The sequence below is a fragment of the Salvelinus fontinalis genome, chromosome 5, assembly GCF_029448725.1.
Source record: "Salvelinus fontinalis isolate EN_2023a chromosome 5, ASM2944872v1, whole genome shotgun sequence".
Lineage (NCBI taxonomy): Eukaryota > Metazoa > Chordata > Actinopteri > Salmoniformes > Salmonidae > Salvelinus > Salvelinus fontinalis.
The window spans coordinates 10491781-10518185 of record NC_074669.1 but is presented as its reverse complement, the minus strand read 5'-3'; the positions used below and the strand labels follow the sequence as shown (position 1 = coordinate 10518185).

General features: G+C 42.9%; 1 protein-coding gene across 2 annotated transcripts; it reads left to right on the top strand.

Annotated features, from left to right (window-relative positions):
• The first annotated feature begins 656 nt into the window (after positions 1 to 656).
• slc13a1 (solute carrier family 13 member 1) lies at positions 657 to 25463 on the top strand. 2 transcript variants are annotated; one of them, XM_055922401.1, is made up of 15 exons: positions 657 to 773; positions 4317 to 4445; positions 5193 to 5329; positions 15344 to 15528; positions 15633 to 15672; positions 15923 to 15986; positions 18178 to 18335; positions 19266 to 19385; positions 20429 to 20527; positions 21040 to 21144; positions 21280 to 21386; positions 21605 to 21699; positions 24045 to 24206; positions 24524 to 24661; positions 24897 to 25463. In XM_055922401.1, exons 1-15 carry the CDS (start codon positions 669 to 671, stop codon positions 25038 to 25040), a joined length of 1788 nt encoding a protein of 595 aa, XP_055778376.1. In that variant the 5' UTR covers positions 657 to 668; the 3' UTR covers positions 25041 to 25463. The 2 variants fall into 2 exon arrangements, with proteins under 2 accessions (XP_055778376.1, XP_055778375.1); XM_055922400.1 differs by having other exon boundaries at positions 661 to 773; positions 18193 to 18335.
• Positions 25464 to 26405: the final 942 nt, after the last annotated feature.

The following is a 26405-nucleotide window of genomic DNA, read 5'->3' as shown; positions in this document are numbered from 1 at the left end:
CCCAATGCTCTAGCCACTAGGCTACCTGCCACCCCTGAGTAACTACAATGTTGTTGATCCATCACAGCCATTAAACTCTGTAACTGTTTTAAAGTCACTATTGGCCTCATGATGAAATCCCTGAGTGGTTTCCTTCCTCTCCGGCAACTGAGAGGAAGGACACAGATAATCGTATGTGTGGGGTACAGAGATAAGGTAGTCATTCAAAAAGTATGTTAAACACTATTATGCAACTAATTATGTGACTTAAGCAAATTTTCAATAACAAAGGGGTTGAATAATTATTGACTCAAGACATTTCAGCTTGAATTTGTAAAATAATTAGTAAAAAAAATGTTAAAAATGTTTTATCGAAAAACAATTCAGTTTTGTCCTTATGGGATATTGTGTGTAGGCCAGTGACAAAACATCTAAATGTAATCCATTTTAACTTCAGGCTATAGCACAGAAAAATGTGGAAAAAGTCAAGGGATATGAATACTTTCTGAAGGCACTATACATTACTACACATTCTCTCTCAAGGCCTCACTTTGGGCATGCCCAATGGCAGACCATTAAACAATAAAGATTTATGGCTGGCCAAGTAGACAGGATAAGAGAGCAGTGAGTGCCTGAAGAAATGCCTTTAGTCAATTCAACACTCACCAGAGATTACTAAGCTGTTCGACATGATGAAGAGGTTTCTGAGAGTTGTCTGGAACTACCACAATCTCCTCATCATCATCCTCACCCCTGTGCTGCTGCTGCCTCTTCCACTGGTCATCCAAGGAAAGGTGAGGGAGAGCATACCCTTCTCTCTTACACACACACACACATTTCACATTTACATTTGAGTCATTTAGCAGACGCTCTTATCCAGAGTGCCTTACAGTTAGTGCATTCATCTTAAGATAGCTAGGTGAGACAACACGTCATAATCGTATCACAATCGTATCAATTACAATTTCCCCCAACAAAGTATTTATCAGCAAAGTCAGTGCTAGTAGGCAAAGACAAGTTAATTGTTTTATCTTTTTTGAGGGGTGGGGGGTGGTCTGTGAGAGTTGTCTAAGATACTCTTCAAAGAGGTAGGGTTTCAGACACAACATATACCCAGAACCGGACACTCAGGACAGGAGAGACCATTTATACACCCACACAAAAATACTTTTAGGTACAAATGTTGTTACATACTGTAGTCACCACACATTCTCATACTGTAACACTGACACATTCACAAACAAATTCATTCATACATGCAGTGGTACAGAACATGTGAAGTTCATCACAATTTATTGGCTTATCTTTGTTTGTACTTGTATACGCAAATCAGGTTTTAGCTGCCATGTATAAAACATAAAAATAAACATGGAAAACCATGCATGCATCGAAAACCAACCCCACAAACATAATCATTTAATTTGAATGCATCTATTAAAAGTCTTTGTATTTTACAACGATTTGAACAAAAAAACAGAGGATGTTTGAGGAGCTTCTACAAAGATATTAGTCTTCTCTTTTCAGCAGTAGGAATTTGCTTTCCAAATGGTATGCCTATGTTTTTCTTGGAATTGTATTTCTCAGGATTGTATTTTGAAATTTGTGAAAGGCAAATTGACAGCCACAACCAACCATATCAATATAATCCATAGATGGCAGTTCCTATTCAAATCAGCACTGGCAGCCATTGCTAGTGTACCCATGAGTTTAACAGTCAAAGTGCTTGGGTTAGAGGTTCCAAAATCCTTCTATGGATATGTCTATGGCCACAATTTGTTCTTATTTGGCATGCTCGCTGCCCAAATTGCGGCCTTCACGATTAAGTGCATGTAATAAAACTTAATCTACAGCACATTTTTTGAAGCTATTGATTCTCTGTGGCTAAATTATGCTCCCTGGTGTAGTGTTATGATTTATGTTATTTGTGTCTGTTCAGACAGGAGTAATATAATTTGGGGAATTTAAATTAATAATATTTACGGTATAATAAACCTTTAAAATTTGTTTAATTCTTTCTATTTATCAGGGGCTGCTGCAGCACACCTACTTTACTATTATTATTATTTTTACCCCCTTTTTCTCCCCATTTATCCAATTACGATCTTGTCTCATCCTTGCAACTCCCCAACGGGCTCGTGAAAGGCGAAGGTTGTGTCCTCAGAAATATGACCCGCCAAACCGCACTCCTTAACACCCGCCAGGAAGTCAACCGCACCAATGTGTCAGAGGAAACACTGTTCAACTGACGACCGAAGTCAGCCTGTAGGCGCCTGGCTCACTACAAGGAGTCGCTAGAGCGCAATGAGCCAAGTAAAGCCCCCCACTGGCCAAACCCTCCTGTAAACTGGACCACACTGGGCCAATTATGCGCCGCCCTATGGGACTCCCGGCCACAGCCTGGGAATGAACCAGTGGTCTGTAGTGACGCCTCAAGCACTGCAATGCAGTGCCTTAGACCGCTGCGCCACTTGAGAGGCCAGCACACCTACTTTTTGAAGCTATGGATTTTACTCATTTTGCCACAGGTCGGTGAGACATTTTTTCAGTTTTGAAGGCAATTTCCTGCAATTCTACAAATTTTGCTTAATACAACATCTGAGTGACAAAATCAAAATGGGGACCTCCTGGAGGTCAGGGCTCCTGGGCATGTGCCCTGCGTGCCCGGTCGGTAATTCATCCATGATTACAAGTTTAGATAGCTGACTAGACTAATTTACCAATCTAAATATATATTTTTTAATCATAAATAACAAAAAAATACTTGTCAACGACCTATATTATTCCTGACAAAATGTATGGCTTGTATTCCAATCGACAAGGACACAGCCTTTTGAGGCAACATTTCTAGGCAGGACATCAAAATTGGCATGTCCCAATCCCAATCCCAAATAGTGCAGTGTAGTTAGCTTTACATTAAAGATTCTGAATTTTCTCGTTAATACCTCTTAAACGTAACGTGCAAGAATGATATACATACTCTGAATCAGCTAACGATAGCGAGCAAGTTACACCCCTTGTTTTTGCAATTCCGTGTCATATTTTCTTTTTGGAGTCGAAATGTAACTAAAACGTTGCTCTCCTCTGAGGGTTAAGAGACCATCTTAAAACTGCAACACTTCTCAACCACATGACATATCACTCTCAAATCAATTTGACATTGTTTTGAGATCGCTTTTCGCGAATCCACAGCAATTAGTTTAGCTTTTTTTTAACTTTATCAATACATTTTTATTTCACTTTACAGATAAATACTTCCTTAAAATGTTAAAAGCTTGCACCCCAAAGGATTTACAAGAATACAACCAACTGTTCCTGGTTCATGGACATCGCCTTTCCAATCAATGGTAATTACTTTAGAATTTTTTGACTTTGGCTATTTCTATTAATTTAATTATATGTTAAAAATACTTGCTTAAATCTTCAATAACTTCGACTCCTAAGGACTTTCATGAATAAAACCAACTTATTAGTTCAGGGACCTTGTCTGTACAATCTTCAGCAAATACTTTAGTATTTTTTCATACCACCTTATAATATTAGTTATCAACGAATACAAAACCATGTTATCCTGAAAACGCAGGTGTGATAGTTATATTAATTAATCACAATGTAAGCCTCCTCATAGAAAAAACATTGGCACCTCTAATACAAGATTAGCTTCACAGTGAAACACCACTATTCTGGCTATTAATCATTCTTAAAAAGTCAATAAAATTGCTTATTTAGCCATCTCAAAAAATCCTATCCTATATCATGCATGCAAGTCTGTCCACAACGATGGAGCAGCAGACCAAGCAATATGCTTCGAGGAGGACCCTATACCGTAGAATAAGTATTCTGGTCGGTGTCAATTTAATTCATGAACAGGTCCTGAGATCGATTCTGTTACTTGTTATCCGTGTCAGATATTTCCATTTTGGGATAGTTGTTCACTAAATTGCTAGCACTAGTTGCTCAAGCTGCTACAGTGGCTACAATGTAAACAAACATCTTGTGCTCAGTGGAACGCGAATGTGTTCTCACGTGATGCTGCCTTCGAATCCCGTCCCAAATGGCAGTTGCCAACGGGAGTGCTACCTATTAAGGTAGTTGCCTTTGGAAGCAGGTAGGCAGCTGAATTTGGATTGGGACACACACACACAGCCTATGATGATAACGAGATGCCCTTGGAAATAAATTATAACTATTACAAATTACTTTTCATTTCAGTTGACGAAAATGGGACGAGACAAGAATTCCACGTGAGACTAATGGACGTTTGACTTGACATGAAGCTAATTTTCATATTTTTTCCCCAATCTGAAGCGTGTTGTTTCTTTCCTTTTGGCCTCTTCTAGGTGTCAGAATGTGCGTTCGTACTGTGTGTCATGGCAGTGTACTGGCTGACAGAAGCCCTGCCACTGGCAGCCACAGCTCTGCTCCCAGCCTTGCTCTTCCCTCTCTTTGGAATCATGAAGTCCTCTCAGGTGAACATTGCACAATTTTATTGCATTCAATTGTGTGTGTGTAACTATTTTAAATTATAATACAAATCAGCAAAAATGTTGATGAATGGATTTTCCAGGAAGCCGACGTTACGTAACCTGGCTGCTCTCCATCTCACTTTCATGTTTGATAAAACATGTGACAAAACTCCTCTGGTTTGATTAATGAATCCATAAATGTATAAATGCAGGAGCATTTATTACATTATTATCATATCACAGTCAGCTCCTAACTCCTTATGCCCCACTCACGTTATGTAGGAAACTCAAAAAATGTCCAACTTGCTAACGTAGGCGGAAAAGTCGGATCCTGAGTTTTCCACTTGGGAGGTACCAGAATCAACCAATAGGAAGCTCTACGCAAATAACTTACATTCATTTTAATTTGGAGCACCCGAGTTTCAGACATGAAGTGAATGTGGCATTAGTCGGTAATAATCTGTTTATGATCTATTTTTTTATTATCAATCTCAGTGCCCGGCCCTGTATGGTTTTATTGGCTTGGCAAAATGACACAGAAGGCATAATGTTCTTTCCATCCTTACTAGACAAATTAAAAGTCAGTATTGTTTTTGAAATGTTCTCTTAACAAGGTGATAGGTGTCAAAATGGCTGCTTATCATTAAATGTCAAATCTGACCACTTTAGTGGAATATTGATCAACATGTCTAAGATCTTCCACCACTCTCTTTTCCTGCTGTTCTCCCTCCTTCCCTCTCTCATGTCCAGGTGGCTGGGGTGTACTTGAAAGACTTCCACCTGCTGTTGATCGGGGTCATCTGCCTGGCAACGTCTATAGAGAAGTGGGGTCTCCACCGGAGGATAGCACTTAGGCTGGTCACTCTGGTCAGTGTCAATCCTGGATGGTGAGAACTTTCTCTCTGCCACTCTCTCACCCTCTGTTCCAGGCCTCAGTTGCAGATGTGTGGCTACATTGACAGGTGATGCGCACAGAGCGCATAAGGAGGGAGAGATTGGTTTGTTGTTTTTAAAGTCTCTGAAAAAGTGTTCTATTGAAAAAGTTATTAGCTACCTATTGAATTTGGATCCAGCAACGTGGTTAGCCTCAGTTGCTGGGACTGCTACTATCCATCCAGGGATCCTGCCAACCAAAAGTCTGAAGAGCTGCTTGGGGTAGCAGCTAGCTTAGCTGCTAACTTGCTATCAAGCCAGGAAGGTTTCCAGGAAGGTTGAATCCAGCCCGCAACGCGATTAGTCCTTTTGGCGGGGACCACGGATTGTCGCGGGCTTGTGACTGTCTAAATCCCTGCTGTTTATTGCTGTTTCCATCTGCCCTGCAACCTGCCCTGTTTGGAACTGAGTGGAGTACTAGCATTAGCCTACGTTGCTACCATGACATCCAAAACCAAAGCCAGTGGGAGTAATGGAGAAGACAATGTTTCTATCACAGGTAAAGGATCTTTTAAACAAACAAAAAAAGTTCTACAAGCAGTTGTTATAACAACAGGAAAATAGCTTCAAGAGCTTTGTCCACATACTAATGGATTCAACTAACAAAAGAATACACGATCTGTCCAGAGAGGGCCAGGATCTTAAGAACAGTTTGCAGAGGTGGATGTCCTGAAAGATACTTGCAGCAATATAACAACAAACTGTAAGTTACGCAAGATAACATCAGCACAGTCAGTGAATCATTATTAACAATGACTGCTAAAACAGACTAGTGGGAGAATTAAGGAAGAATAACATTGTTGTGGATGGCATAGCAGAGTCGTCACATGAGAACTAGGCCGAGTCTAAGGAGAAAGTAAGAAAAATGGTCACAGAAAAGCTGCAGATGGATAATAGGAAGAATGAGGTGGATTGCGCCCACAGGTCTGAAAAACCTGTAACCAGCCCAGGTGACAGACCTAGGCCAATAGTGGTCAAGTTAAGGTTTAAGGACAAGATAGCTGTTCTGTAGCGAGCCAAGAACTTGAGAGGAAACGACATCTTCTTTAACGAGGACGACTCGGAAGCTGTGTACCAGATGCAGAATGAAAGCTGCCAGAGAGCGTGGGGACATTGCTTACATCCACTATGACAGGCTCACTGGCCGTGTCCGAATACCCATACTAAGTGTGCTACATACTTAAACTGCAAACTATTTACTCATCGTCGCATACTATTTAGCACGTACCGTTTAGTAAAAGTATTCACTATGCCACGGCCGCAATGCAGTAGCGGCTCCTGATTGGCTGAGTAGGTGGGGCGGGGGCCGAGTGCGTTTGGATTTCCATCGCATTAACCAGCCTGATAATAGCACATTTACAATTTGATTAATTCCTTTAAACGCTAAATAGAATAGGAATTGAGTTACAGGCATACTCAGAATGGTTAAAGGCAGACTATCACATTCAACCTATACCGAGTGCTTAATTTGAGCCGGATTCTGACAGAACAGAATCTGGCACCTCTCCGTTTAGGACTGTTTCATCCGGAACCTAAACTCAGCAAAAAAAGAAATGTCCCTTTTTCAGGATCCTGTCTTTCAAAGATAATTTCTTAAAACTCCAAATAACTTCACAGATCTTCATTGCAAATGGCTTGAACACTGTTTCCCATGCTTGTTCAATGAACCGTAAACAATTAATGAACATGCACCTGTGGAATAGTCTTTAAGATACTAACAGCTTACAGACGGTAGGCAAATAAGGTCACAGTTATGAAAACTTAGGACACTAAAGAGGCCTTTCTACTGACTCTGAAAAACACCAAAGAAAGATGCCCAGGGTCCCTGCTCATCTGCGTGAACATGCCTTAGGCATGCTGCATGGAGGCATGAGGACTGCAGATGTGGCCAGGGCAATAAATTGCAATGTCCGTACTGTGAGACGCCTAAGACAGCACTACAGGGAGACAGGACGGACAGCTGATCGTCCTCGTAGTGGCAGACCATGTTTAACACCTGCACAGGTTCGGTACATCCGATTATCACACCTGCGGGACAGGTACAGGATGGCAACAACAACTGCCCGAGTTACACCAGGAACGCACAATCCCTCCATCAGTGCTCAGACTGTCCGCAATAGGCTGAGAGAGGCTGGACTGAGGGCTTGTAGGCTTGTTGTAAGGCAGGTCCTTACCAGACATCACCGGCAACAATGCCGCCTGTGGGCACAAACCCACCGTCGCTGGACCAGATAGGACTGGCAAAAAGTGCTCTTCACTGACGAGTCGTGGTTTTGTCTCACCAGGGATGATGGTCGGATTCGCGTTCATCATCGAAGGAATGAGCGTTATAACGAGGCCTGTACTCTGGAGCGGGATCTATTTGGAGGTGGAGTGTCCATCATGGTCTGGGGTGGTGTGTCACAGCATCATCGGACTGAGCTTGTTGTCTTTGCAGACAATCTCAACACTGTACGTTACAGGGATGACATCCTCCTCCCTCATGTGGTACCCTTCCTGCAGGCTCATCCTGACATGACCCTCCAGCATGACAATGCCACCAGCCATACTGCTCGTTCTGTGCGTGATTTCCTGCAAGACAGGAATGTCAGTGTTCTGCCATGGCCAGTGAAGAGCCCGGATCTCAATCCAATTGAGCACATCTGCGACCTGTTGGATCGGAGGGTGAGGGCTAGGGCCATTCCCCCCAGAAATGTCCGGGAACTTGCAGGTGCCTTGGTGGAAGACTGGGGTAACATCTCACAGCAAGAACTGGCAAATCTGGTGCAGTCCATGAGGAGGAGATGCACTGCAGTACTTAATGCAGCTGGTGGCCGCACCAGATACTTACTGATACTTTTGAACCCCCCTTTGTTCAGGGACACATTATTCAATTTCTGTTAGTCACACGTCTGTGGAACTTGTTCAGTTCATGTCTGTTATTGAATCGTGTTATGTTCATACAAATAGTTACACATGTTAAGTTTGCTGAAAATACACGCAGTTGACAGTGAGAGGAAGTTTATTTTTTGTTCGTTTATTTGGCTAAATCCAGTACCTCTAGCGGCATGAAACATAATTTTCACTTTTTGCAATGTAAAATTTCAAATAAAAGCAATCGAAGTTCGTTAATTCTCCTAACCCCCCCCCCCCAAAAAAATATAATGAATGAAAAGCATTGCAATTTTGATTCTGTAACGTTTGTGTGGGCGAGGTAGAAAAATTATTGTTGTCCATCAATAATGAGACGCCACCTGATATTGACAACTCAGATGGAAAGCTACTGAGGATGGTAACAGACACATTGCCAATCATATTTGTCATATTTATAATCTGAGTCTGGAGGAAAAATGTTTGTCCTCAGACTTGGAGGGAAGTCAAAGTCATTACGCTACCAAAGAATGGTAAAGCACCCTTTACTGGTTCTAACAGCCCACCAATCAGCTTGCAGACTCTTATCAAACTTTTGGAAAATAATTGTGTTGACCAGATAAAATGCTATTTCTCCAGAAACAAATTAACAGACTTTCAACACGCTTATTTATTTCACCTTTATTTAACCAGGTAGGCCAGTTGAGAACAAGTTGTCATTTACACCTGCTACCTGGCTAAGATAAAGCAAAACAGTGCAATTTACAATTTAGCAATTAAACACTGGAGTAATAGATGTGCAAGTAGAGATACTGGGGTGCAAAGGAGCTAAAATAAAAAACAATATGGCGATGAGGTAGTGGGTGGGCTATTTACAGATAGGCTGTGTACAGGTGGCAGAGATCGGTAACCTGCTCTGACAGCTCGTGCTTAAAGTTAGAGAGGGAGATCTGGGTCTCCAGCTTCATTGATTTTTGCAATTTGTTCCAGTCATTGGCAGCAGAGAACTGAAAAGAAAGGCGGCCAAAGGAGGAATTGGCTTTGGGCATGACCAGTGAAATATACCTGCGGAACGCATGCTATAGGTGTGTGCTGATATGGTGACCAGTGAGCTGAGATAAGGCGGTGCTTTACCTAGCAAAGACTTATAGACGACCTGGAGCCAGTGGGTTTGGCAACGAATATGTAGCGAGGGCAAGCCAACGAGAGCATACAGGTCGCAGTGGTGGGTAGTATATGGGGCTTTGGTGACAAAACAGATGGCACTGTGATAGATATTTGGATGCAGTCTGAGTAGAGTGTTGGAGGCTATATTATAAATGACATCGCCAAAGTCAAGGATCGGTAGGATAGTCAGTTTTATGAGGGTATGTTTGGCAGCATGAGTGAAGGATGCATTGTTGCAAAATAGGAAGCTGATTGTAGATTTAATTTTGGATTGGAGATGCTTAATGTGAGTCTGGAAGGAGAGTCTAACCAGACATCTAGGTATTTGTAGTTGTCCACATATTCTAAGTCAGAACCGTCCAGAGTAGCGATGCTAGGCGGGCGGGCAGCGATTGGTTGAAGAGCATGAATTTAGTTTTACTTGCATTTAATAGAGCAGTTGGAAGCCATGTAAGGAGTTTTGAATGGCATTGAAGCTCGACTGGAGGTTTGTTAACACAGTGTCCAAAGAAGGTCCAGAAGTATACAGAATGGTGTCGTCTGCGTAGAGGTGGATCAGAGAATCACCAGAAGCAAGAGCGACATCATTGATGTATACAGAGAAGAGAGTCGGCATGAGAATTGAACCCTGTGGCACCCCCATAGAGACTGCCAGAGGTCCGGACAACAGGCCCTCCGATTTGACACACTGAACTCTATCTGAGAGGTGGTTGGTGAACCAGGTGAGGCAGTCATTCGAGAAGCCAAGGCAGTTGAGTCTGCCAATAATAATGCGCTGATTGACAGAGTCGAAAGCCTTGGCCAGGTCGATGACGGCTGCACAGTATTGTCTTTTATCGATGGCAGTTTTGATATTGTTAAGGACCTTGAGCGTGGCTGAGGTGCACCCATGAACAGCTCGGAAACCAGATTGCATAGCGGAGAAGGTACGGTGGGATTCGAAATGGTCGGTGATCTGTTTGTTAACTTGGCTTTCGAAGACTTTAGAAAGGCAGGGTAGCATAGATCTAGGTCTGTACCAGTTAGGGCCTAGAGTGTCTCACCTTTGAAGAGGGGGGATGACCACAGCAGCTTTCCAATCTTTAGGAATCTCAGACAATACAAAAGAGGTTGAACAGGCTAATAATAGGTTGCAACAATTTCAGCGGTTAATTTTAGAAAGAGAGGGTCCAGATTGTCTAGCCCAGGTGATTTGTAGGGGTCCAGATTTTGCAGCTCTTTCACAACATCAGCTATCTGGATTTGGGTAAAGGAGAAATGGGGGAAGCTTGGGCAAGTTGGTGTGGGGGGTGGTGAGCTGTTGACCGGGGTAGGGGTAGCCAGGTGGAAAGCATGGCCAGACGTAGAAAAATGCTTATTGAAATTCTCGATTATCGTAGATTTATCGGTGGTGACAGTGTTTCCTAGCCTCAGTGCAGTGGGCAGCTGGGAGGAGGTGCTCTTAGTCTCCATGGACTTTACAGTAAGGAGAAAAACAATTGCAGATCCGTACCACATTGGGTGAGGCGGGTTGCAGGAAAGTATATTTAGTTCGTAGATAGAGTGAGATTAAGATATATACAAAAAAGACTGGTTATTTACTTGAGGTAAGATACGGGATAAGACAAAGACAAATACACATGCCCTACTGCAACGCCATCTTATAAAAAAGGGCACTCAACATGTACTGCACTGAGACTAATGATTGGTTGAAAGAAATCAGAATATTGTGGGAGCTGTACTGTTATATTTCAGTGTAGGCTTTGATAACCCAGATGGCGTCGACAGAGATGATCGCCTCGCTTCGAGTTCTTAGGAAACAGTATTTATTTTAAAAAATGTATGTATTATTTCTTCTTATTGTTATCCCGGAAATCTTAAATCTTATTATATACAGCAGGGAAGAACAATTGGATATAAGAGCAACGTCAACTTACCAACATTACGACCAGGAATACGACTTTCCCAAAGCGGATCCTCTGTTCGGACAACCACCCAGGACAACGGATCTAATTCCAGCAGTCGACCAAAAACAACGACGCCGCAGAAGGGGCAGGCGAAGCGGCCACAGACGCAATACTGTATTTTATACCATCTATTGCACCTTGCCTATGCCGCTCGGCCATCGCTCATCCATGTATATATTCTCATTCACCCCTTTAGATTTGTGTGTATTAGGTAGTTGTTGGGGAATTGTTAGATTACTTGTTAGATATTACTGCACTGTCAGAGATAGAAGCACAAGCATTTCGCAACACTCGCATTAGCATCTGCTAACCATGTGTATGTGACAGACAAATTATAATTAGATATTATTGACCATAACCTGTTGTTGAAAAAAAACGTACAGTATGGGTTTTGGCTTTTCAGCCATATTGTGGATTCAGAGCCATCTATCTAATAGAACACAGAGGACTTTCTTTAATAAAAGCTTCTCTACCACAGGGAAGCTCTCTTGGCCCTCTACCTTTCTCTATTTTTAATAATGACCTGCCACTGGCATTAAAACAAAGCATGTGTGTCACTGCAACCCAAAACAAATATTTGCAGTCAGTTTTAAAATGGGTGGCCAGTAATAAGTTGATCCTGAACATCTCTAAAACTAAGAGCATTGTATTTGGTACAAATATTTACCTAAGTTGTAGACCTCAGCTGGCTATTGAGCTAGTTGAGGAGACTAAATTTCTTGGTATTACCCTTCCGGGGCGGCTATAAGACCCTCCCCCGCCCTCCATTTGGCAAATCAGATCACGCCTCCATTCTGCTCCTCCTTTCCTATAGGCAGAAACTTAAAACACAAAGTACCAGTGGCAAGGACTGTTCAAGGTTGGTCTGACCAAGTTCATCGGGAAGTGCAAAGAGGATATTGTTCCCACTGACAATTAAAACTTATCCAAATCAAAAACTGTGGATAGAAGGCAGCATTTGCACAAAACTGAAAGCGCGAACCACCGCATTTAAACTATGGCAAGGTGACTGGGAACATGGATGAGTACAAACAGTCCAGCTATGCCCTCCGTAAGGCAATTAAACAGGCAAAACGTCAGTACAGAAACAACGTAGAGTCCCAATTCAACGGCTCAGACAAGACATATGTGGCAGGAACTCCAGACAATCCCGGATTATAAAAGGAAAACCGTCCACGTCGCAGATACCGACGCCTTGCTCCCGGACAGGCTAAACACCTTCTTTGCATCGACGCGGGACCCCACTGCTCACGAGGACTGTGTTCTTGTTCTCAGTGGCCAATGTGAGAAAGACATTTAAGCGAGTTAACCCTCGCAAGTCTGCCAAACCCAGACGGCATCCCTAGCCGCGTCCTCAGATCATGTGTATACCAGCTGGCTGGAGTGTTTACGGACATATTCAAATCTCTCCCTACCCCAGTCTGTAGTCCCCACTTGCTTGAAGATGTCCACCATTGTTCCAGTACCCAAGAAAGCGCAAGTAACTGAACTAAATGATTATCGCCCCGTAGCACTCACTTCTGTCATCATGAAGTGCTTTGAGAGGCTAGTTAAGGATTATATCACTTCCACCTTATCCGACACCATAGACCCACTACAACTTGCATACCGGCCTAACAGATCCACGGATGATGCAAATCGCCATTGTACTGCACACTGCCCTATCCCATCTGGACAAGAAGAATACCTATGTAAGAATGGTGTTCATCGATTACAGTTTAGCCTTCAACACCGTAGTGCCCTCCAAGCTCATCACTAAGCTCGGGGCCCTGAGTCTGAACCCGCCCTGTGCAACTGGGTCTGGACTTTCTCACGGGCCGACCCCAGGTGGTGAAGGTAGGCAACATCTCCTCCTCTACACTGATCCGCAAAACGGGGGCCTCACGAGGGTCCGTGCTCAGCCCTCTCCTGTACTTCCTGTTCACCCATGACTGCATGGCCATGCAAGTCTCCAACTAAATTATCAAGTTGGCAGACACACAGTTGTAGGCCCGATTACCAACAACGAGCCAGCCAACAGGGTGGTGGTGAGGGCCCTGGTGGAGTGGTCGTTGGAAAATAACCACTCCCTCAATGTCAGCAAAATTAAGGAGCTAATTGTGGACTTCAGGAGACAGCAGAGGGAGCACGACCCCATCCACATAGATGGGACCGCAGTGGAGGGTGTAAAGCTTAAAGTTCCTCTGCGTGCAAATCACTAACAACCTGAAATGGCACCTCTTCAACCTCAGGAGGCTGAAGAAATTCAGCTTGGCCCCTAAGAACCTCACAAACTTCTACAGATGCACCATTGAGAGCATCTTTTCGGGCTGTATCACCGCCTGGTACGGCAACTGCACCGTCCGCTACCGCAGGGCTCTCGAGAGGGTGTTGCAGCCAGCAGGCAGGCACACTGCCTGCCCTCTAGGACATCTAAAGCACCCAGTGTCACAGGAAGGCCAAGAAAATCATCAAGGACCCCCGCTACCATCTGGAAGGCGGAGACAGTAATGATGCATCAAATCTGAGACCGAGAGACTGAAAAATAGCTTCTATCTCCAGGCCATCAGACTGTTAAATATCTACCACTAGCCTGCCTCCGCCCAGTACCCTGCCCTGAACTTTAGTCACTGTTACTAACTGGCTACCACTCGTTACTTAACCCTGCAGCCTAGAGACTGCTGCCCTATGTACATAGTCATTGAACACTGGTCACTTTAATAATGTTCACATACTGTTTTACCCATTTCATATGTATATACTGTATTCTAGTCAAGGCTCATCCTATATAAACTACTGCTGTACACATCTTTTCTATTGAATTACTATCAATACACACCATCATATACATATATATTCCAGACTCTGCCATTGCTCATTGTAATATTTCTAAATTCCTTTATTTTATTGGATTTTTTTGTGTGGGGGGTTGCGTGTATTGTTAGGTATTACTGCACTGACGGTGATAGGAGCATAAGCATTCCACTAGACCCGAGATAGCATCTGCAAAATATGTGAACGCGACCAATACAATTTTATTTGAATTTGATTTCTAAACTGTCAGTCAAAACATATTCATTTAATGGTTGTAAAGATGGGGAGAGGTCCGTCTGTGATAAAGATATCCTTTGAATTTTTAAATCACACTCCACGAAGCAATTACTGCAGGCTCTAGTTTTATCTTATCTTAATTATCGCCCAGTCATATGGTCAGGTGCTGCAAAGGACCTAGAAAAACTGCAGCTGGCCCAGAACAGAGCATCAAGTCTTGCTCTTCACTGTAATCAGAGGGCTAATATCAATACTATGCATGCCTGACTCTCTTGGCTAAATGTAGAATATAGACTGACTGCATCACTTGTTCATTTATAAGAAAATTGCAAATTGTTTGCATAGTCAGCTTACACACAGCTCTGACACACATTTAACCCACCAGACATGCCACCAGGGGTCTTTTCACAGTCCCCAAATACAGAACAAATTCAAAAAAAGGTACAGTATTTTATAGAGCCATGATTGTATGGAACTCTTCCATCTCAGATTGCTCAAGTGAACATCCAAACTGGTTTAAAAAAAGCAGAAAGCAACTCTTCACGGCACAACGCCCCTATTTGACCTAGATATTTCGTGTGTATGTACTGGTATGTAGGCTGTGTGACATTTTACATTTATGTAGTTCTGTCCTTGAGATTTTCTTGTCTGTTAGTGTTCTGCATTATGTAATATTTCACGTTGTGTTTGGACCCCAGGAAGAGTAGCTGCTGCTTTCGCAACAGCTAATGGGGATCCTGATAAAATACCAAAAATACCAAATATGTCACCATCTTGGAGGACCATGTGTTTTAAAAGGTATCAACACTAACACAGCAGAAGAGCTATATCTCAAGTTCTAATAGAATGCTCTGAATCACCAATTAGGAGAAGAAATAAAAAAGATTTGGGCAGCCTGTGTAAACGCAGCCTAAGGGTAATTTGGCGAACCACCCATTTTCATTGGTTAGCGACCCTGTGGATGTCTCTTTGCAGGCTGATGTTGGGCTTCATGAACAGCTGTGCCTTCCTATCCATGTGGGTCCAAAACACATCCGCCGTTGCCATGGTGATGCCCGTCGTTGAGGCGATCATTCAGCAAATCTTGAATGCAGAGGGAGAAGGTGAGCAGCAGCAGCGAGCAATGACGGGCACCAGCAACCTTGGCCTAGAACTGGAAGGTGAGAAAGCACAATAATGATCCATACATTGTTTACCCACAGAACTTAGTTATTGTTATGAATTTAAGATTTGGAAGATTCAGAACGCCACATTATTCCTACAGAAACTGAGGGACCGTGTGAGAAAAATGAAGAGCCAATAAGGTATTTTGGAGTTCCTCTGCATATATTTAACATTCTTAAAAGGATCCCCCAAATTACTTCAAAATGTCTTTACCTTTAAAGAAGTCAATGGAGAAGGAGAGACAACAATCCAAGATGTGGATTTGTTTACACTGTCAACAACCATCTGATTCCGTAAACATTTTCATTAGCATTGTATCAATTGTCCTCATACCTGATCTTGCTTTAATTTCACGTAAGTATTATTATTATTATTTTTTATCTCTGGTAGAACAAATAAGGAACCAGATGAAATGGAGTACACTATTCCAGAGGAAGCACCCTCTCAGACCAATGTAAGTTGTACAGGTACAGTGGCTTGCGAAAGTATTCACCCCCTTTGGCATTTTCCCTATTTTGTTGCCTTACAACTTGGAATTAAAATAGATTTTTTGGGGGGGTTATATCATTTGATTTACACAACATGCCTACCACTTTGAAGATGCAAAATAGTTTTTATTGTGAAGCAAACAAGTAAAAAAACAGAAAACTTGAGCGTGCATAACTATTCACCCCCCCCCCAAAGTCAATACTTTGTAGAGCAACCTTTTGCAGCAAATACAGCTGCAAGTCTCTTGTGGTATGTTGCTATATACTTGACACATCTAGCCACTGGGGTTTTTGCCCATTCTTCAAGCCAAAACTGATCCAGCTCCTTCAAGTTGGATGGGTTCCGCTGGTTGACTACAATCTTTAAGTCATACCACAGATTCTCAATTGGATTGAGGTCTGGGCTTTGACTAGGCCATTCCAAGACATTTAAATGTTTCCCCTTAAACCACTTGAGTGTTGCTTTAGCAGTATGCTTAGGGTCATTGTCCTGCTGGAAGGTGAAACTCTGAAACAGGTTTCCTTCAAGAATTTCACTGTATTTAGCACCATCCATCATTTCTTCAATTCTGACCAGTTTCCCAGTCCCTGCCAATGAAAAACATCCCCACAGCATAATGCTGCCACCACCATGCTTCACTGTGGGGGTGGTGTTTTCGGGGTGATGAGAGGTGTTGGGTTTGCGCCAGACATAGAGTTTTCTTTGATGGACAAAAAGCTACATTTTAGTCTCATCTGACCAGAGTACCTTCTTCCATATGTTTGGGGAGTCCCCCACATGCCTTTTGGTGAACACCAAACGTGTTCGCTTATTTTTTTCTTTAAGCAATGGCTTTTTTTCTGGCCACTCTTCTGTAAAGCCCAGCTCTGTGGAGTGTACGGCTTAAAGTGGTCCTATGGACAGATACTCCAATCTCCGCTGTGGAGCTTTGCAGCTCCTTCAGGGTTATCTTTGGTCTCTTTGTTGCCCCTCTGAATAATGCCCTTCTTGCCTGGTTGGTGAGTTTTGGTGGCCGGCCCTCTCTTGGCAGGTTTGTTGTGGTGTCATTTTCTTTCCATTTTTTATTTAATGGTGTTCTGTGGGATGTTCAAAGTTTCAGATATTTTTTCATAATCAACACCTGATCTGTACTTCTCCACAACTTTGTCCCTGACCTGTTTGGAGAGCTCCTTGGTCTTCATGGTGCCGCTTGCTTGGTGGTGCCCCTTGCTTAGTGGTGTTGCAGACTCTGGGGCCTTTCAGAATAGGTGTATATATACTGAGATCATGTGACACATATTGCACACAGGTGGACTTTATTAAAATATTTATGTGACTTCTGAAGGTAATTGGTTTCACCAGATCGTATTTAGGGGCTTCATAGCAAAGGGGGTGAATACATATGCACGCACCACTTTTCCGTTTTTTTTAAACAGTTTTTTTCTCTTTCATTTCCCTTCACCAATTTGGACTATTTGGTGTATGTCCATTACATGAAATCCAAATAAAAATGTATTCAAATTACAGGTTGTAATGCATCAAAATAGGATAACGCAAAGGGGGATGAAAACTTTTGCCAGGCACTGTAACTGCCAAAATAAAGGAAACACTAACAAAGCATCTTAGGGCATTGGGCAACCATGAGTCAACAGAACAGCTTCAATGTGCCTTGGCATAGAATCTACGAGTGTCTGGAACTCTATCGGATGGATGCAACACCATTCTTCTATAAGAAATTCCAGATTTTTGTGTTTTTTTGATGGTGATGGAAAATTCCGTCTCAGGCATCACTCCAGATTCTCCCACAAGTGTTCAATTGGGTTGAGATCTGGTGACTGACACCCACTCACTCTCTTTAAACCCCCTATGCTCTTTTGAGAACCCCCTTTCAAAAGTCACAGATCTCTTCTTCTATCAATGGTAGCCAAAAATAATGGGCAACTGGGCATTTTATACATGACCCTAAGCATGATGGGGTGTTAGTTATATCTTTTTTTTTTAAGCGACATCTGTCAAAATACTTTGTATTCGTCATTTACTTAAGTGTTTCCTTTATTTTGTCAGTTACCTGTAGATAGCTCACTAATCAAAAGCTTATAACACTGCCATATCACAATGGGCTTCTAACATGGTCAAGACAGTAAATGACACACTACCATCTCTTTGTCTTCTTAAAGGTGATTGGGCAAAAGATAGAGGGGCGCTACCGGAGTAAGAGAGAACACATGATGTGCAAGGGGCTGTGCTTAAGCATCACATACTCTTCCTCTATAGGAGGGATTGCCACCCTTCCTGGGACCTCCCCCAACCTCATCTTTTCAGAGTACATCCATCAGTGAGTTCTCCATCAGCTATATCTAGTGGTGGTCAGGCTTTATATACAATGCATATCACAGGAGGCAGCTGAGGCTCATAATGTCTGGAATGGAGCAAATGGAATGGCATCAAACACCTGGAAACGATGTGTTTGATGTATTGATACCATTCCACTTTCTCCGCTACAGTCATTACCACAAGACCGTTCTTCCCCATTAAGGTGCCACCTACCTCCTGCGACATATCCCTATACTGTATGCAATAAAAATATTTAGAATGCATCGTAACAGAGGAATACAAGTGGCTTGGTCAATGATACATAGAGTATGATAGAAAGGGCTGCACTCTGTATGGCGCAATACTACTGTATACTTGAACATGCTAAAAAACAAAATATACACTGCTCAAAAAAAGAAAGGGAACACTTAAACAACAGCCACTTGTGTGGGTTAGCCACTTGTGTGGGTTGTAGACTCCGTCTCATGCTACCACTAGAGTGAAAGCACAGCCAGCATTCAAAAGTGACCAAAACATCAGCCAGGAAGCATAGGAACTGAGAAGTGGTCTGTGGTCACCACCTGCAGAACCATTCCTTTTTTGGGGGGGTCTTACTAATTGCCTATAATTTCCACCTTTTGTCTATTCCATTTGCACAACAGCATGTGAAATGTATTGTCAATCAGTGTTGCTTCCTAAGTGGACAGTTTGATTTCACAGAAGTGTGATTGACTTGGAGTTACATTGTGTTGTTTAAGTGTTCCCTTTATTTTTTTGAGCAGTGTATATTCTACTGAGCTGTTTACTTCATGTTCATATTATATTTTATTGTTGTTGCATTGTCGAGAAGGAACCTGCAAGTAAGCATTTTGTTGGACGGTGTATACCATGTATCCCGTACAGACTACTAATAAAACTTGAAACATCTCCATTCAACCCTATTCATTAACAGGTTTTACCCAGAATGCACCTCTGTAAACTTTGGAAACTGGATCGTCTTGTGTCTGCCAATCAGCATCATTGCTTTGCTGTTGTCATGGATATGGCTGCACTGGATGTTCATCGGCTCAGAGTGAGTAAACACCATTTCAAGGCGTTAATGAGCATTTCACCTTTTATTGACTCAATATTCCAGTTTCTCGCTTGTTTCATCAGATCACGATTGACGTTCACCTAAATTGGCCTCATCCTTGACCCTAAGTATCACCTTCTCCGTTCAGTGTTCTTTCCTCACCGTTCCTCCCTCCCATCACTCACTCTTTTACATCTTAACTTCTCACTCAAACACCCTTTTACACCAGGGCTCTCTGCCTGTCACTGTAAAGGTAACCACCAGTACCACAGGGCAGACTGGCCTGCATGAGTAATTTATTAACTAAAAGTCTTACTCATGATACAAGAAGCGAGGATGGGTTAATCATCCATATAGCACGTGTCAAACTCAAGAGCCCATTTAATCCTGGGCTTGAGTAAAATAAGGTTTTGATTCGTTGTATTTTTTCTGAAAAAAAAAAAAAAAAAACACTGCCTCAAATTGACATAGAAATTACTAAACACCAGATCGAAACCGTGCAGAAATCATAATGGACGTAGATTTATAGTTTCTTCACTCGGTGTAGCTTGCCAACAGTCATCGAAGCAAAGGCTAGAAAGTCAGGAAGCATCAAAAATTAGTAACCGTCATCTAATCAAAAGCTAGAAAATCAGGGAGCATAGAAAAATTACAGAAAGCGATGCATAAAGAACAATGCTTTGCAAATTTTGAGGAAAGATAATTAATTTTAAGTGCGGCCTTCCGGACCTAGCCTCGTACAAACCATCCTCATCTCGCGAGCTCACATTCTGTTTCGCTACATGGCTAGAGATCAGGACGAGGCTACTCCGGACCTTGGTCACAACCGAATGTGGCCCGTGGGCAAAATGAGTTTGACACCCCTGGTCTACAGAACTGGGGGAAGCCCCATTAATGCTTAGCTGACGGTCATGTTAATTGTCCTGTTTGAAGCAGTTGTTTTCCCTGAATGGCACAACTTTTTTTGAATGCTTTGAAAAAATGAATTGCATTGCAGGTATGTCTTCCATCAACAATGTCATGTGTTCAATAAACCCATTCAGCTTCAGGGTGCTGTTCCGTCCTAGTGGAGAGCGCTCTGAGAGAGAGACTGCAACAGCCAGAGTCATAGAGGAGGACTACAACACGCTGGGTCCTATGAGGTGACCCTTAAAGCTTTACCACCTTGTTTCCTCTTTCTTTTGTTTGAATATCTGTGTTGATTAGAAAGATCATGCATACTTTTGTTTGAGTGTCTGTGTTGATTAGAAAGATCATGCATACTTTTGTTTGAGTGTCTGTGTTGATTAGAAAGATCATGCATACTTTTGTTTGAGTGTCTGTGTTGATTAGAAAGATCATGCATACTTTTGTTTGAGTGTCTGTGTTGATTAGAAAGATCATGCATACTTTTGTTTGAGTGTCTGTGTTGATTAGAAAGATCATGCATACTTTTGTTTGAGTGTCTGTGTTGATTAGAAAGATCATGCATACTTTTGTTTGAGTGTCTGTGTTGATTAGAAAGATCATGCATACTTTTGTTTGAGTGTCTGTGTTGATTAGAAAGATCATGCATACTTTTGTTTGAGTGTCTGTGTTGATTAGAAAGATCATGCATACTTTTGTTTGAGTGTCTGTGTATTGCAAGACATCCAATCCTAACGGCCTGTTTCAGTCCCCAGGAGGTTGTGACCGCGTTCATCTTCATCCTGATGGTGGCGCTGTGGGTCTTCAGAGACCCTGGATTTATGCCAGGCTGGGCCTCAATCTTCCTCCCTGAGTGAGTTCAATACCCTCTTCTACTATAACTTTTTACAGAGCAGCCTCACTCCCCAGCAACACATGCACTTCATGTTTTAAAAAGGTTTTGTGATATGGGACTAAAAAGGCACATGTACTCATTCTCTTCATGTAGATATGCGGGCTACATCAGTGACGCCACCGTTGCCCTACTGCTGGGGCTTGTGTTCTTCATTATCCCAGCCCACAAGCCTTCTGCAGATAAACACGGTATCAAATATGGTACGGTACCCCGAATAGCATTACACCTGGGCATACTCACAGAGACGGTAGCCCATAAGAAAGATAAATGATAACTGCCTACAATTTAACAGTAAAGCGTTTCCCCAGTGCACCCACTATTTTCTTCTCGTCGTCGTATAAACTATTGCACATATTGTGTTTCTGTGGCAGCGTAACAGGCTTCATGAGGGTTCAACTTTTAGTTTCTCTGTTTCTAGAGGCCATGATCTCATGGAAAGAGTTCCAGGCCTGTATGCCATGGGAAGTTGCCCTACTTGTTGGTGGGGGCTTTGCACTTGCTGAGGGCACCCAGGTACCATCTTGTCTAAAACTTTTACACTCCAGCCATATCATAATCAATGTGTCAAGGAAATGAGTCACCCCTGTGTTAAAAATATTCCATGCTTAGGCAATTTTATTTAACCCTTATTTACCAGGTAAGTTGACTGAGAACACATTCTCATTTACAACAACGACCTGGGAAATAGTTACAGGGGAGAGGAGGGGATGAATAAGCCAATTGTAAGCTGGGGTTGATTAGATGAACGTGATGGTATAGGGCCAGAATGGGAATTTAGCCAGGACACCATGGTTAACACCCCTACTCTTACGATAAGTGCCATCGGATCTTTAGTGACCACAGAGTCAGGGCACCCGTTTAACGTGCCATCCGAAAGACGGCATCCCACACAGGGCAATGTCCCCAATCACTGCCCTGGAGCATTGGGATATTATATATATATACACTGCTCAAAAAAATAAAGGGAACACTTAAACAACACAATGTAACTCCAAGTCAATCACACTTCTGTGAAATCAAACTGTCCACTTAGGAAGCAACCCTGATTGACAATAAATTGCACATGCTGTTGTGCAAATGGAATAGACAAAAGGTGGAAATTATAGGCAATTAGCAAGACACCCCCAAAAAAGGAGTGATTCTGCAGGTGGTGACCACAGACCACTTCTCAGTTCCTATGCTTCCTGGCTAATGTTTTGTTCACTTTTGAATGCTGGTGGTGCTCTCACTCTAGTGGTAGCATGAGACGGAGTCTACAACCCACACAAGTGGCTCAGGTAGTGCAGTTCATCCAGGATGGCACATCAATGCGAGCTGTGGCAAAAAGGTTTGCTGTGTCTGTCAGCGTAGTGTCCAGAGCATGGAGGCTCTACCAGGAGACAGGCCAGTACATCAGGAGACGTGGAGGAGGCCGTAGGAGGGCAACAACCCAGCAGCAGGACCGCTACCTTCGCCTTTGTGCAAGGAGGTGCACTGCCAGCGCCCCGCAAAATGACCTCCAGCAGGCCACAAAAGTGCATGTGTCTACTCAAACGGTCAGAAACAGACTCCATGAGGGTGGTATGAGGGCCCGACGTCCACAGGTGGGGGTTGAGCTTACAGCCCAACACCGTGCAGGACGTTTGGCATTTGCCAGAGAACACCAAGATTGGCAAATTCGCCACTGACGCCCTGTGCTCTTCACAGATGAAAGCAGGTTCACACTGAGCACATGAGCACATGTGGCAGACGTGACAGAGTCTGGAGACGCCGTGGAGAACGTTCTGCTGCCTGTAACATCCTCCAGCATGACCGGTTTGGCGATGGGTCAGTCATGGTGTGGGGTGGCATTTCTTTGTGGGGCCGCACAGCCCTCCATGTGCTCGCCAGAGGTAGCCTGACTGCCATTAGGTACCGAGATGAGATCCTCAGACCCCTTGTGAGACCATATGCTGACACATGCACATTTGTGGCCTGCTGGAGGTCATTTTGCAGGGCTCTGGCAGTGCACCTCCTTGCACAAAGGCGGAGGTAGCGGTCCTGCTGCTGGGTTGTTGCCCTCCTACGGCCTCCTCCACGTCTCCTGATGTACTGGCCTGTCTCCTGGTAGCACCTCCATGCTCTGGACACTACGCTGACAGACACAGCAAACCTTTTTGCCACAGCTCGCATTGATGTGCCATCCTGGATGAACTGCACTACCTGAGCCACTTGTGTGGGTTGTAGACTCCGTCTCATGCTACCACTAGAGTGAGAGCACCGCCAGCATTCAAAAGTGACCAAAACATCAGCCAGGAAGCATAGGAACTGAGAAGTGGTCTGTGGTCACCACCTGCAGAATCACTCCTTTTTTGGGGGTGTCTTGCTAATTGCCTATAATTTCCACCTTTCGTCTATTCCATTTGCACAACAGCATGTGAAATTTATTGTCAATCAGTGTTGCTTCCTAAGTAGACAGTTTGATTTCACAGAAGTGTGATTGACTTGGAGTTACATTGTGTTGTTTAAGTGTTCCCTTTATTTTTTTGAGCAGTGTATATATTTTTTTTGTTGACAGGAAGCCCAATTCTGATCTTTTTTTTAACCTAATTGGTCTTTTGATCAATCAGATCAGCTCTGACAAAGATCTGATGTGATTGGTTAAAAGATCAATTAGTATAAAAAAACATCAGAATTGGGCTGCCTGTCTAAACGCAGCCATAAAGACCATGCTCTTCTTATACAGCCAAAAGTTTGTAGCTATCGCACTGATATCTGACGCTACGGTCACATTTTTTGTGTAATTTGTATGAATATAGCATTAATGTATATTAGGAAGGATATACACCCACATGTTCCTAAAAACATTCCTACAGTCTGACTGTCTGTCCCAAATGTAGGTGTCTGGTCTGTCCTCCTGGGTGGCAAACCTGCTATCTCCTCTGGGGAGCCTCCCCATCATTGCAACAGTCACCATTGCCTGTGTCCTTGTCACCTCAGTCACAGAGCTGGCCAGCAATGCAGCCACCATCACCATCTTCCTCCCTATCCTAGCCCCTCTGGTGCGTTCATAGATCTTTCCCACTGAGTTATAAATAATTTGTTTGCAATAATGATTTTTTTCCTCTTTATCCCACTGTAAATTGTCTGCTAAATGACTAAATGTAATGTAATATAATTTCTCAGTGGCTAAAAAACGTTAATGGAATGGATACGGCAGTAGGAGGATCATTAGCTACAATATGAACATGATACAAAATAACTACATCTGCTACTTTAATAGATATACAGAAATAGAGCGGTCATAAAAAATAAAAACGTTCTCTTCTTTTGACATGTATCTGAATGCCTCTTCTTTCCCATTCTCCATGAATTGCAGGCCGAAGCTATCCGTGTGAACCCACTCTACATATTGATACCCACAACCCTCTGCACATCCTTCGCCTTCCTGCTTCCCTCATCCAACCCTTCCAATGCCATTGTGTTTGCCTACGGCCACCTCACCACCACAGACATGGTGAGTGCACATCGCCTCAAAGTAAATGCACTACACATAAGCCAGTTTCAAAAGACCCATGTTGAATGAATCCAGAAGGGCTAGTTCTGGTTTAGTTGACCCGGTATACAAAACAAACCCTCATTAGTACACAGGTCAAAGCCTGTTGATGTACCACTAGGTCTGGTTCCCAGGCTAATGAATGCTAACAATGGATTTATGCTTGTCTAATGCTGCTTGAGTATTGTCATTTCAGGTGAAGGCGGGGATTGGTGTGAATATAATCAGTGTCCTTGCAGTATTATTGGCTGTGACAACATGGGGGATTCCACTGTTTGACCTGGATACCTACCCTGATTGGGCACCTACTCCATCCACGTCAAACATCACTGGATGGTGAAATCAGTCAGGAAAACACTAAATACGGGGCCATAGAATGTTTATCTAATGCTGGGTTCATGCACTCTTCAGAAGTTGGACACTGTACTATCTGACTAGAAAAGTAAAAGGTACAACCATATTACCACAATGTTCCCCAATTGAATTTCCAACATGGAAGCTGATAAGTAATGTAGTTTTGAGTTCAGGAGCTTTCTATGAGAAATCACAACAGCATCAGTGTCAGGAAAATACTTAAATGGTTAATAGCAGAATGTATCTTTCAGTTGCACTTCTAACCCTCACCTCAAGCTTAGAACCCAGGAGGACAGGTGGGGCTATGTTAGGAACCATTCTAATAGGGAGTTAGGGCTAAAAGGGGAGGATTCGCCATGTGCCAAAGTGTTTCATTTATTGGACCTGTCACTTATCCTTAAACACAATGGCAGGGGAGACCATTTATAAAGAAATCAACTGTCAGGAAATACTTACAATAAATGTCATTAATCAATATGTATCATTGTTTTTGTACTGCAAATGGATTTTTGTATTATAAATACAGGACATTGTTGCTCCAAGGACAAATTTATTTCAGGTCATTTGTGCACAATCTCTTTTATTTTCAATGCTGAAGCGTGACAGAGATCGTGAGCCCCTGATTACCCCAACGACAGAGCAAGGCAGTGAAATACTATTTTTGACAACAATAACTAGGATTTCCAATACTCTGAATCGATGTTTGTTTAGTATTTTATTAGGATCCTCAATTAGCCGCTTACAAAACTCTTCCTGGGGTCCAAACAAGAAACAAAACAACAAATAAAATACATAGTTAGCATAACAAGACTTAAGAAATCCCGAAATATCCTCTGATGAACCATCAAACAGGCAAAGCGTCAATACAGGACTAAGATCGAATCGTACGACACTGGCTCTGAAGTTCAGATATGGCAGGGCTTGCAATCCATTACAGACTACAAAAGGGAAGCACAGCCGAGAGCTGCCCAGTGACATGAGCCTACCAGACGAGCTAAACTACTTCTATGCTTGCTTCGAGGCAAATAACACTGAAACATGCATGAGAGCACCAGCTGTTCTGAAAGACTGTGTGATCACGCTCTCAGCAGCCGATGTAAGACCTTTAAATAGGTCAACAGTCACAAGGCTAGACGAATTATCAGGACGTGTACTGAGAGCATGCGCTGACCAAATGGAAAGTGTCTTCACTGACATGTTCAACCTCTCCCTGTACGTGTCTATAATACCAAGATGTTTTAAGCAGACCACCATAGTGCCTGTGCACAAGAACACTAAGGTAACCTGCCTAACTGACCCATAGCACTCATGTCTGTAGCCATGAAGTGCTTTGAAAGGCTAGTCATGGCTC

Bases quoted from the DNA above. Each gene is read 5' to 3' on its own strand.
- slc13a1 (XM_055922401.1), top strand. From the start codon at position 669: ATGATGAAGAGGTTTCTGAGAGTTGTCTGGAACTACCACAATCTCCTC. The intron at 4,446-5,192 runs GTGAACATTGCA...TCTCATGTCCAG, and splicing joins GAATCATGAAGTCCTCTCAG to GTGGCTGGGGTGTACTTGAA. The intron at 24,207-24,523 runs GTGCGTTCATAG...CATGAATTGCAG, and splicing joins TCCCTATCCTAGCCCCTCTG to GCCGAAGCTATCCGTGTGAA.